This window comes from Sus scrofa, chromosome 3 (assembly GCF_054392235.1).
Source record: "Sus scrofa isolate SSC_HxYL_T2T_F1_AM1 chromosome 3, Sscrofa_HxYL_maternal_Yorkshire_Landrace_v2.0, whole genome shotgun sequence".
Lineage (NCBI taxonomy): Eukaryota > Metazoa > Chordata > Mammalia > Artiodactyla > Suidae > Sus > Sus scrofa.
In genome coordinates this window covers 58,066,473-58,079,017 of record NC_139385.1, presented here as the reverse complement: position 1 = coordinate 58,079,017, position 12,545 = coordinate 58,066,473, and the positions used below count along the sequence as shown (strand labels likewise).

The following is a 12,545-nucleotide window of genomic DNA, read 5'->3' as shown; positions in this document are numbered from 1 at the left end:
GCCAACCATGAAACTCAGCACATGACTTCCTGCGCTAAGGCAGAACATCTACTCTGGAAGCTAAACATTTACTGGCTTCTGGTTTTTCAAGATATTTTCAATATATGACTGTAAAAACCATGTTTGGACGCAAGTACGTATTTGGATAAAATATTGTCATCTAGAACTATCTCTCCTACTTAAAAGAGGCAATTCATTATGGACTCTACAGCTATGCCCAATCATTTAAGAACTGGGACTTTGAGAGGAGCTGAAGACAGGTAATAGCAGGGCAATCTGTTTTTCTCCGTGTCTGTGTTTGAACAAATGAATGCACACACAGGAAGTGCACAGGTGCACACACACCTGGAGAGGGGTGCACATGCAAGATGGTATAAGGCAAATCTTCAAAAGGGCCTGAGAGGTAAGACTCTACCTGCTGCAGCTCACTGGATGTCCCTGGGTGAGAGCTCCTCCTCCCTGTGACACCTACTTAGCAGATCTGGGGGTGAGCATAGCACCTGGGCTGCATGAGAGGCTCCATGAATGGTAGCTACTGTTTTGTGCACACACAAATATCCATATGGTCAAAGCCCTATGACAGTTATTTGACTGAACATCAACTGTGAAGACTTCCAGGCAGAGACTGTGTCAAAAAACACTTGTTATAATAAAAGTTAAACTAGTGGATGTCTGTATGTATTGTATAGGAAATGCAGTGAGGTATAAAATACTGTCCTACAGCCAAGGTAGATGTGTGCCACGGTTAAATAAATCTGTGAATGCGGCATTCTCTATCTCCCTCTGGGAGATGTACATTGCACGGTAATGCATTAAAGGTTGCAGCATTCACAAAATATACAGTCATCTTTTTGACTTTCCTTAATCCAGTTTTCCCACTTGATACCCCTTTTTGAGTAACACCTATTACCACCTCCCCGTAGAAATAGTGATACACAGGAAAACAGTTTAGGAAATGCTGTCTGTAATGTATCATACTGTCCTTTTAATTTCAAAACCAGAATATTTAACCCCAATGCACAAGTAATGAGTCTACTACAAAGAAACCTGAAAAATACAGCTTTGATTAGAAGACAAGAAAAATTTTAAAAAGGCAGCACCTGCAATTAAAACTGGAGCAGTCTTTTAAAAATCACTCTGATAAAAATGTGTCTAAAGTAATATGTCCAAAAAAATATGGCACAAACCAAAAATGCAAGCCATATATGTGATTTGTAGATTCTGATACAGAAATAAAGTTTTTTTAAAAAAGAGCTAAAACTAGGAGTTCCCGTCGTGGCTCAGTGGTTAACGAATCCAACTAGGAACCATGAGGTTGAGGGTGCCATCCCCGCCCTTGCTCAGTGGGTTAAAGATCTGGCATTGCCGTGAGCTGTGGTGTAGGTTGCAGACGCGGCTCGGATCCTGTGTTGCTGTGGCTCTGGCGTAGGCCGGTGGCTACAGCTCTGATTCAACGCCTAGGCTGGGAACTTCCATATGCCGCAGGAGCAGCCTAAGAAATGGCAAAAAGCCAAAAAAAAAGAGCTATAACTAATTTTAGTAACATATTTTATTAATCCAATATATCCAAAACATTATCATTTTAGCACATGATCAATACAGTAATATTTTTGAGATATTTCTTCTTCTTTTCATACTAAGTCTTTGAAATCTGGTGTAATGTATTTGATACTTACCGTGGCTCTCAGAAGCCACATTTCAAGTGTTCAATAGCCACACAGGCTGTGGCTACCACATGGAACAGCACAGATCTAAACCTTAGTCTAAGTGTTGTTGTCTTTTTAGGGCTGCACCAGCAGCGTATGGAGGTTCCCAGGTTATGGGTCAAATCAGAGCTGCATCTGCTGGCCTACACCACAGCTACAGCAATGCCATATCTGAGCCATGTCGGCCACCTACACCACAGCTCACAGAAACATCGGATCCTTAACCCACTGAGCAAGGTCAGGGATCGAACCTGCGTCCTCATGGATGCCAGTCAGATTCATAACCTGCTGAGCCACAAAGGGAACTCCTCAATACTTTTTCTAATGATGAAATGCATGGTTTTTATTTGGCATGTGAATGATTAATTATGACTTTAAAGCAGAAGGCGAGTTCTGGTGCACTAATACAATCAGTACTGTATTTGACTTTTTTTCCTTCATTTATTTCCATGCCATATTGCTAGCAAAGTTGTGTGAGCGTTGATGTGAAAAATTTAAATACTGTACAATGTATTATCTTCTGATCCAGACTATTAAAGATGTAGCTAGAGTTATATGAGATCATTTTTACTGCAGAACCACAGGGGAAACACAAATCAGCATGTTCAAAATTCTGCACCTAGAGACCCCTAGGCATGACTGCACAGTCCCATGACCCTGAACTCTGCCTGCCTGCCTCCCTACTCTTCCATAAGACAGAAAGAAGGTCCATCTCCAGACCCTCAGAACTTAGTGTAGCACCTGGTTTACAAAAGATGTTCAATCAATATTGGATGATGACAGTAAATGAGTAGAACTGAATAAGCTAGAAGAACCTTCTGATACCATCAGTAAATTCTCTAGGAGTAACTAATGTTCCCACCACAAACCCAACTACTCACTTTTTTACTGTTTCCTACTGCTTTTCCCACCTACAGTTCCCCCTGGAATGTGCTTGTAATCAGGGGAGCCTGGGTAGGTTAACTACTTTTTACTTCCCCAAGAGTCTCAATCTTCTTAAAACTAACAGAGGCCTTTCCATTATGGCATTTTCAAAATGAGTTCAGATAAAGGTGAGCAAAAATAGAGGACAGGAGGAAATTGTCTGCTCTGTTTTATCTTCGACAAATTATTTTTTTAGTTACCTCTGGGTTGTTTCTTCATCTTGATATGCGTCCTTTTAAATTTTAAAGAAATATCATGGTATACTGGAGGGTAAAAACATAAACATAAGGATTAGAGGTGTAGCTGACAAATACCCCTGACAAATACCACAAAGCAGCTAACACTCCCCTAAACAGCCATCACACACTGGCCAAGAGGATTTCACTCATTAATAACCTTCTCAGGAGACAAAGTTTGTTTCTACATTTTATACATTTTTATGTAAAAATGTAGTAACAAGCAGAGAAACACAAACATACCTATAGAAACATACTGTCACACATAATGAAACAAGTATAAATTCCACAAATTCTAAAGGATTAACACTCATTTGTGGAGTTCCCGTCGTGGCGCAGTGGTTAACGAATCCAACTAGGAACCATGAGGTTGCGGGTTCGGTCCCTGCCCTTGCTCAGTGGGTTAACGATCCGGCGTTGCCGTGAGCTGTGGTGTAGGTTGCAGACGCGGCTCGGATCCCGTGTTGCTGTGGCTCTGGCATAGGCTGGTGGCTACAGCTCCGACTCGACCCCTAGCCTGGGAACCTCCATATGCCGTGGGAGCAGCCCAAGAAATAGCAAAAAGACAAAAAAAAAAAAAAAAAAAAAAACTCACTTGTATGGTCTTCATATCGCTCTATGTAATGCAGATAGTGAACTGCTCTGTTCTTTGCCTAAAAGAAAAAGGGAAAATATTTTTCTTTTTCTTTCTTTTTTTTTTAAGGGCCCAACCCACAGCATTTGGCGGTTCCCAGACTAGGGGTCGAATCAGAACTGCAGCCACTGGTCTACACCACAGCCACAGCAACACCAGATCCAAGCCACATCTATGACCTACACCACAGCTCATGGCAACGCCAGATCCTTAACCCACTGAGCGAGGCCAGGGATTGAAGCTGTGTCCTCATGGGTGCTAGTCAGATTTGTTTCCGCTGAGCCACGATGGGAACTCAGGAAAATATTTTTCTTAAATCTACTGTTTGAATTTACATTTTCTCAAGGATTTCAAAAAATACCTTTTTTTTTTTTTTTTTTTTGCCTTTTCTTGAGCCGCTCCGGCGGCATATGGAGATTCCCAAGCTAGGGGTCAAATCAGAGCTGTAGCCGCCGGCCTACCCCATGGCCACAGCAACGAGGGATCCGAGCCACATCTGCGACCTATACCACAGCTCATGGCAACACCGGATCCTTAACCCAGTAAGCAAAGCCAGGGACCAAACCCACAACCTCATGGTTCCTAGTCAGATCTGTTAACCACTGAGCCATGATGGGAACTCCTCAAAAAATACCTTTTAAAAAATATTTTATTACAAAAAATTTCAAGTTTATACAAAATTTCACTATATACTTCGAAAAGCTAAGGATTTGATTTAAAAAAAACAAAAAAAAACCCAAACAAAATAATAATCTCTAATACCTTTTAACATTCTGTCAGTTTTGAAATTCTCCCTACTGTTTCATAATTTTGGTAAGCAGTCACAAATACTATAGAAATGAGACAAAAGAGTACAAGTACTTCTGAAACTGTTTTTTATGAGATAAATACACTTTGACAGTAAGCCTCAGGGGACAGTTCTTATTTTGATTTTATTTTTTTGTGGTTGCCATGGTGTCAAGCACATAGCTTACTGATCTTTTACCATTAATAAAGGAAAAATGTACATACTTTTCTGAAAGCATCTGCCCGTTCAGTGGCTTTCCCAATGGCAAAACCTTTAAAAGAAAAAGAAAAAATATGAAAAGGAGCATAAATTTGGCACATAATGTCCTTTACTACATTTTATATTTCAGCTCCTACAACATTTCCCAGGAGTTCATCTTTCTTCTGCCCACAGAAAACCTGCTGTACAAAACGAGTAAGAACGCATGAGGCTAGAAAGATCTGCTTCTCTATTTTGGGACATTTTGGAAACGTACCTGTGAAAGCAAAGGTTAGATGCATAACACTAACTTGTACAAATTTCTAGATAAAACTAAATATACTCAATAAGAATACTTTTAAAAAATCATGCTAAATTAGTAAGGTGAACAGTTTTGAAGATTTCTGAAACAGATTTAAAATAACCAAAAAAGTTGGGGGGAATACACACTTCTATAGAGTCAAACCAGGATTTCATTGGAACTTTCAAATGCAATTTAGATTTCAATTAGCCAGGAAATAAAATCAATGATTTTTGCGTTTATAAATACTTAACCCTGTGAAATGAGGTTTATCATAAGTTAGTGGAAATGTCTGCATTGTTTTCTATCACAATTATTTGGAAAAATGTATTTTGTTCTTGAATTACATACTGAAAAGTAACATAAGACAGTACTATTCCATGAGATACGCAAGACATCTGAGAATGATGTGGCAGAAGGGGCTTCAGATTACAATTCCAAACAAATGAATTAAACCATCTAAGTACTAGAGAAATGAATATATGAATGAACGCATTCATAATCTTCTAATGAAGTCTTTCTAACAAGACACAAAAACAGAAATTAAAAAGACTGACAAACTTGCTATTTAAAGATTTAAAGCTTCTGTGGATTTAAAACTTTTGTGTGGGGAAAATTTGAAAACTCAAAGTCAAAACATATGACAGACAAAGGGCTAATGTCCTTGATTTACAAAGAGCTTATACCAATCAACAAGGCAAATAATCACCCAAGAGAATACAGGAGAACTAACACATCTCAAAAAGGAAATAAGGGCCATTAAACACATAAAATGCTGTCCAAACTCTCATAATTAAAGAAGTGTAGATCAAAACTAAGAGATATGTTTCACACTGTCACTTATTTATAATCAGCAAAGTCTGACTCTCTCCAGTGCTGACAAGGGTGTGACGGCGCAGGTAAACACAGACTGATACAGCCTTATGTTAACCCTGAGGCAGCAATTTTACCGTGAGAAATTTCCCCTATTGATATACTTTCAAAAGTACAACAAATGACATGTACAAGTAGCCCACTATTTTCATAAACAGTAAAAAAGTGGAAACAACATAAATATACAGCAATAGGAAAAGGTTACAAGAGTTGTGTTTGGGAACCTCCATATGCCACAGGTGCGGCCCTAAAAAAACAAACAAAAAAAAATTATGTTTATCCATACAGTGGAACACTATACAGTCAAGACAAAAAATGAAGGGGAATCCATTTACACTAATACATCAATCACTGGGTATAATACTAAGCAAGAAAAACCAGGTATAAAATCATGGATATAAATAATGTGATCCCTCTGTATAAATTCTTTTTAAGAGCTGTACAGTGATATCTGAACAAAGAATCTCTGGAAAGATACAAAAGTAAGAGTTAAGAGTGGCTTAGGTAGGAGTTCCCGTTGTGGCGCAGTGGTTAACGAATCCGACTAGGAACCACAAGGTTGCAGGTTCGATCCCTGGCCTTGTTCAGTGGGTTAAGGATCCGGTGTTGCCGTGAGCTGTGGTGTAGGTCGCAGACGCAGCTCAGATCCCGCATTGCTGTGGCTCTGGTGTAGGCCGGTGGCTACAGCTCCAATTGGACCCCTAGCCTGGGAACCTCCATATGCCGTGGGAGCGGCCCAAGAAAATGGCAAAAAAAAAAAAAAAGAGTGGCTTAGGTATTACTTGTTTTGAAAGTCTCAGTAAGGATTTAAACAGACAGTTTGCCAATTTTCTTTCCTTCACACACCCATGTATACATTTCAAAAACAGATGTTCACTATGGAAACTTTAAAGAAAAGTACCAGGAAGAAAATTTAAATGATTGGCAAACATACTGATTAAACATTTTTAATCTTTTCAGTGTGTATCTTTTCAATCCTTCCAGTTTTTTCTTTGCATATAAACATACTTTTTAAAAAATTGGGGAGTTCCCATCATGGCTCAGCAGTAACAAACCTGACTAGTATACATGAGGATGTGGGTTCGATCCCTGGCCCCACTCAGTGGGTTAAAGGATCTGGCATTGCCATAAACTGTGCTGTAGGTTGCAGCCGTGGCTTGGATCCCGTGTTGCCGTGGTGTAGGACGGTAGTTACAGCTTCAATTCAACCCCTAGCCTGGGAACTTCCACATGCGGTGGTGAGGCCCTAAAAAAGACTAAATGAATAAATAAATAATTGGGATTACATTATACAGTCTTTTATGAAGTGGGTTGTTTGTTTTTTGGCCACCTCCTTCCCAGGCCAGAGATCAAATCTGAGCTGCTGCTGCAACCTATACCACAGATGGAGCAATACAGAATCCTTAACCCACTGTGCCACAGCAGGAACTCCTGAAGTGGTTTTTTTTTTTTATCTACCATTATTTTATAAGTAATTTTCCATAATTCTTTAATGGCTACAGAATTTACAATGTATGGCTATACTTCTTTTGTAACTGTGCCTCTACTGTTGAACATTTAGTGCCCCCCCCAATTTTTCAGTTATACACATAGTGTCTTAAGCCTTTTAAAATGTTTATTGTCCTCACAGGAAAGAAAGATATAGGAAGATTTATTTTTTCTTTTCTCTCTAAGGGATTACATGGGCCTACCACAAGGTCTATAAGCTCCAAGCCACTAAAAGATTTCATTAGTAGAAAAAATCTGAACCCAGTGACTCTACAGCTGAGTCCAGGCCACACCTGTCCTCCACCTCCACACCAGCACCTCATGTATTACCACACCCCATTCACCTGCAGCTCCTTTGCCATTCCCCACAGCGACCAGGACACGGACTGATCTCTTTCTTCCCTCTTTTGCTGTCATATTGAAAACATTTCTCACCTAAAAGACAAAATGTTTCATAAATTTTAGACCTTACAAAAATTCTGAAGGAGGAAACTGGAGTGATCTCTTTCCACACACAGAGGTACACGTGGTGTACAGGCAGCTCATCCCTCAATTCCACGAGCATGAAAAGCAAACTTTCTCCAAAGGAAAGCTCCATCTGCTCTGCTTTTTCAGGACTAAAATGAAAAAAAGATTTTCTCTTATTTCACGGTTTGAGATAACTTTTTTTTTTTTAATTTTTTGTCTTTTTGCCTTTTCTAGGGTCGCATCCTCGGCATATGGAAGTTCCCAGCCTAGGGGTCTAATTGGAACTGTAGCTGCCGGCCTACACCAGAGTCACAGCAATTCGGGATCCAAGCCGTGTCTGCAACCTACATCACAGCTCACGGCAATGCCGGATCATTAACCCACTGAACAAGGCCAGGGATCGAACCCGTAACTTCATGGTTCCTAGTTGGATTCGTTAACCACTGAGCCACAACAGGAACTCCTGAGATAACTTTTAAAGAGACTTCAAGCTGTAAAGCACAATGCACTATTTTAATGAATGCACCATAAGAAAAAAAAAAAAAAAGATGCTGATCAAACTTTAACATAGTCTATAACTGATTCTAAGACAAATCACAATATTGGGGATGCTAAAATATGAAAAAACATGCATCTTAGAAATGATAAAATGCAGTGTACAGAAATAATTAGTACAGGACTAGATCAAAGGGTTAGGCTCAACAGATAATAGAAAACTTGGAAATATCTGCATATTATGAACTACAGGATAATCTCCATTTTTTGCATATTTATAAATTTACCAAGAACAATGAAACTGTTAACTAAAAACTGCTTACATGGCAGCCCTTTCCCCATAAAATGAAGTTAAAGGAAAAGGGAGCTCCAGCCCACTCTTATGGATAATCTTACAGAAAGGAAGTAACCCAATTCTTCAAAGGAATCAACCCCCAAATCGTATAAGCTGGGACCCTAAGATATCAAATACTTACATTTTAAACTCTCTAATACAGCTGATATTGAAGAAACAATATGTACACTCAATCATACATTCTATAGACGATTATTCCATATGGCATCTAACACTGACAAAGTATGCAGCACTAGCTTGAAGGGAAGCTGGCTATTTAAGGAACTGCCCTGGAAAGAGTGATTAAAACTTACCTGATACAGGCTTCAGTTTCAGGGGCCTACAAGCAGGACAGCAGACCATTTCCCCATCAAGAGCTGGACATTCACAGTAACTCCACGCTTTGTACCCCTCCCCATGCTCCTCTCAATTGCTGCTCCCTGAACTGTCAGATACAGATGATTCAGGAAGAAACTGCTACTGTGACTGCTTTGCTTTGGGAAAGAGGAGGTTTAAATGTAATCTCCAAATTCTATTATCAACAATATCACTGAAGTTGCCTTGTCATGAGACCTCAGTTGGTAGCCTCCCAAAAGGGCAGCCAATATCAAGTAACAGAAATTAGTTTCTTTCTTTCAGAAAAAAAAAAAAAAAAACAGAAAAAGTCCTGCATCAAAGGCTTTTCCTCCCTGTTCCTCTTGCCCTATCCCTACTCCACCCACCCCAGCCTCTCCAAAGGCTTAACTGGGTATTTAATTCAGCATGCCTACCTCAAGTATCCTGGTATCAAAATCATCATATGTTTCTGTGGGGAGAAAAGAAACAGGTATACTGATAAATGTGTCTATATGTATAATTAGTGTATGAAAGCTTTTTTTTTTTTTTTTTTTGTCTTTTGTTGTCTTTTGTTGTTGTTGTTGTTGTTGCTATTTCTTGGGCCACTCCCGCGGCATATGGAGGTTCCCAGGCCAGGGGTTGAATCGGAGCTGTAGCCACCAGCCTACGCCAGAGCCTCAGCAACGCAGGATATGAGCCACGTCTGCAACCTACACCACAGCTCACGGCAACGCCGGATCGTTAACCCACTGAGCAAGGGCAGGGACCGAACCCGCAACCTCATAGTTCCTAGTTGGATTCGTTAACCACTGCGCCACGACGGGAACTCCTGAAAGCATTTTTTAAGACAGGCACTATCACCAACTTTTTTGGGGGGTATATCCATGAGATATCTAAGTTTCCAGGCCAAGGACTGAATCCTGGCCACAGCTGAGACCTGCACCAAAGCTATGGCAATGCCTGTTCCCTTAACCCACTGAGCTGGGCTGGGCATTGAACGCACACCTCCACAGCAGCCTAAGCCCCTGCAGTCAGATCCTTAACCCACTGTGCCACATCAGGAACTCAATCGCCAGCTCTTAAGACCTCAATCACCAGCTCTTAATAAAGAATCTCAGATATTTTGGTGTCACTCCCCAGGCCATACCCTGTTCCTTCATCATCACCAGAAACTGTTCCACCTCTAAATTCATAAACCCGGCCCCCATCTCCCTGACTGCATCCTCTTACCCCTCCAGCTCTCACTCAGTGACTCAAAGATGATGGTTCTTGGACCTCCCAGCATCTCTAGACTCTTGACCCCTGTTCCCCTTACCATCACCCCTCTGCTCTTCCAGCCTATCCCATTAGGTCGAGATACCACAGTCCAACATTTCCACCAGGTCTTGCAAATGTCCTCAACTCCCTCACCTCTCCCTGTCTCCATCACACCATCCAGGAGAGAATCGGCACAGCTGTCTGGCCACACCTGACAAGCTGGGTGCTACTGGAGACGTCAAAGCAAGATACACAATAAAAATTCTTCGGGCCCCTAAGAATTCATGGTCTCCAACTCAGCTGAGTCCTCCCTGCTGCCTGGTGGCTTTCTGCATCCGTTGGTTAGGTCTTTCTCTACTCACCACAGCAGCCATTTCAAACGCTCTCTGTGTTATTTTTTTAACTTTTTGCTCTAGAAATTTTATAATTATAGACAAAAATGGAACAGTAAAATGAATGCTTATGTACCATCAGCCAGCTGCAATGAATATCAACTCACAGTCAATCTTCTTTCACCTAAACTCTAACTCCTATTCCACTTGATAATTTTGAGGCCAGTCCCATACCCTACCTTGTCAACAAAATTATCAACCTATTCTGGCGGCCATGCTCATCAATGCCCTCATGTCCACCTCACAGACTCACTGAAACCTCAAGAGACCCAGCACTCAACACAGTCCCTGCCCCACCCCCACTTCCACACTAACAATACAGGCTCATTGACTCTGTCCTTTTTTCTATTAACAAGTACATTTATCTATACTCTAAATCTGGGCTCTCATTAGTGACTTAAGTTTATGCGTTTCTTCATTCTTTCAACTGAAGCGTTCTGCTCAGCCCTAAGCATGGTGGCCTTCGTCTCTCCATCTCAGCCCCTCCTCTCCTCTCCTCTTTAAGCCAAACTTGAGAAAGCAGCCCAGCTCTTGTCTACTTCATCTTCTATGCATTGACAAGAATAAATTTTTCAGATGATTTTTACTTTACGTAGGAAGCGGGGAGGGGGTGATTTTGTTTTCTAACTTAGTCTGATAAATATTATCAACTTTTTTTTTTTTTTTTTTTTTTTTTTGTCTCTTCTAGGGCTGCACCTGCACCACATGGAGGTTCCCAGGCCAGGGGTCCAATTGGAGCTATAGCCACCAGCCTACACCAGAGCCACAGCAACACAGGATCCAAGCCGTGTCTGCGACCTACACCACAGCTCATGGCAACGCTGGATCCTTAATCCACTGAGTGAGGCCAGGGGTCAAACCCACAACCTCATGGTTCCTAGTCGGATTCATTAACCACTGAGCCACGAAGGGAACTCTGATATTATCAATTTTTATTTCATGTGTATTTTATGAGCCTAACTAACAACTATCTGGTTTCACTTGTTATCAAAACAACACTCCCTGGAGTTCCGGTCATGGCACGGCACGGCAGAAACGAATCCAACTAGGAACCATGAGGTTGCAGGTTTAATCCCTGGCCAAGCTCAGGGGGTTAAGGACTTAGTGTTGCCATGAGCTGTGGTGTAGGTTGCACACCTGGCTCGATCTGGTGTTGCTGTGGAGTAGGCCAGCAACTGCAGCTCCGATTTGACCCCTAGCCTGGGAACCTCCATATGCTGCAGGTGTGGCCCTTAAAAAAAAAAAAAAAGAAAAGGAAAATAGCACTTCCAAGGCATGCTGTTCCCTACCTCATGACCAGGAGTGTTTGGGAAACTGCATCCTATATGTGACTTCTATAGATCCAGAATCCACACCACCACATTCAAAGGCTCTGAGAAGCCACACAATAAAGATACCAGAACCCAGTGCTTTGCATTCTGTTTGTAGAAGACTTCTTGGTCTATAGGCCTCTACTATTCCATAAAATACAGCTGGGTAATAATAGGAAGTTATTTAAATGATGCTCAAATACTTTGGGGGGGCAGGGGGAAGACAATCTAAAGAGATGAGTGAATGAAATGATATTTAAGAATTCCAGAAACAGGAAGACCCTCTCTGTCACAATGGTAAGCAAAACCAGGATCTGCTACCTCCATTGGGACCAGGATCCGGGGGACCAAGACTGACGCCTCCCCATGTGTTTCCACTCCATCCTCGCTCCCGTTTAACCTTCATCTTCCTCCTCCGGTCCCACTCTTCTCTCTGCTGGACCATATCGGCCTCCACCTTTTCCTGGTCTTCCTTGCTCCTCTGGGCAATGGTCTGTACAGCACCATTTCTCATAAGAGGGATATTCAGACCAGGCCAGAGGAAGCCATGACGTCCTAAAGATTTAAAAATATACACAAATAAGACTTCGTACAAAGCACTTAATTCTTGAGTGTTAAAATACTAAGCAATGGGTAAATGGATAATGATACTACTAGTGGGAGTTTAAACTAACATAATCACTTTACAGCTCACTTGGCACTATCTATTAAAATTTTAAATGTACCTACCCTAACAGCTAGTAATTTCACTTCATAGAAAAACACTCCCATACAGACGTGAGGCATATGTGTGCTTGGACAAGGAT

The 12,545-nt window shown here is 41.2% G+C and overlaps 1 protein-coding gene across 7 annotated transcripts in view; it reads right to left on the bottom strand.

Moving 5' to 3' along the window:
* Nucleotides 1-12,545, bottom strand: part of MRPS5 (mitochondrial ribosomal protein S5) — a 31,686-nt gene that overhangs the window by 5,955 nt on the left and 13,186 nt on the right. For 6 of the 7 annotated variants that reach the window (XM_085018463.1, XM_085018464.1, XM_085018461.1 and 3 more), the window contains 6 exons: nt 12,061-12,294; nt 9,215-9,249; nt 7,492-7,582; nt 4,512-4,558; nt 3,462-3,519; nt 2,831-2,893 (listed from right to left, as the gene is read on the bottom strand). In XM_085018463.1, coding sequence (XP_084874589.1) covers nt 2,831-2,893; nt 3,462-3,519; nt 4,512-4,558; nt 7,492-7,582; nt 9,215-9,249; nt 12,061-12,294 — 528 coding nt within the window. Of the gene's footprint in view, nt 1-2,830; nt 2,894-3,461; nt 3,520-4,511; nt 4,559-7,491; nt 7,583-9,214; nt 11,239-11,566; nt 12,295-12,545 lie in introns of those variants that run through there. The other variant, XR_014841216.1, reaches the window with a different exon arrangement.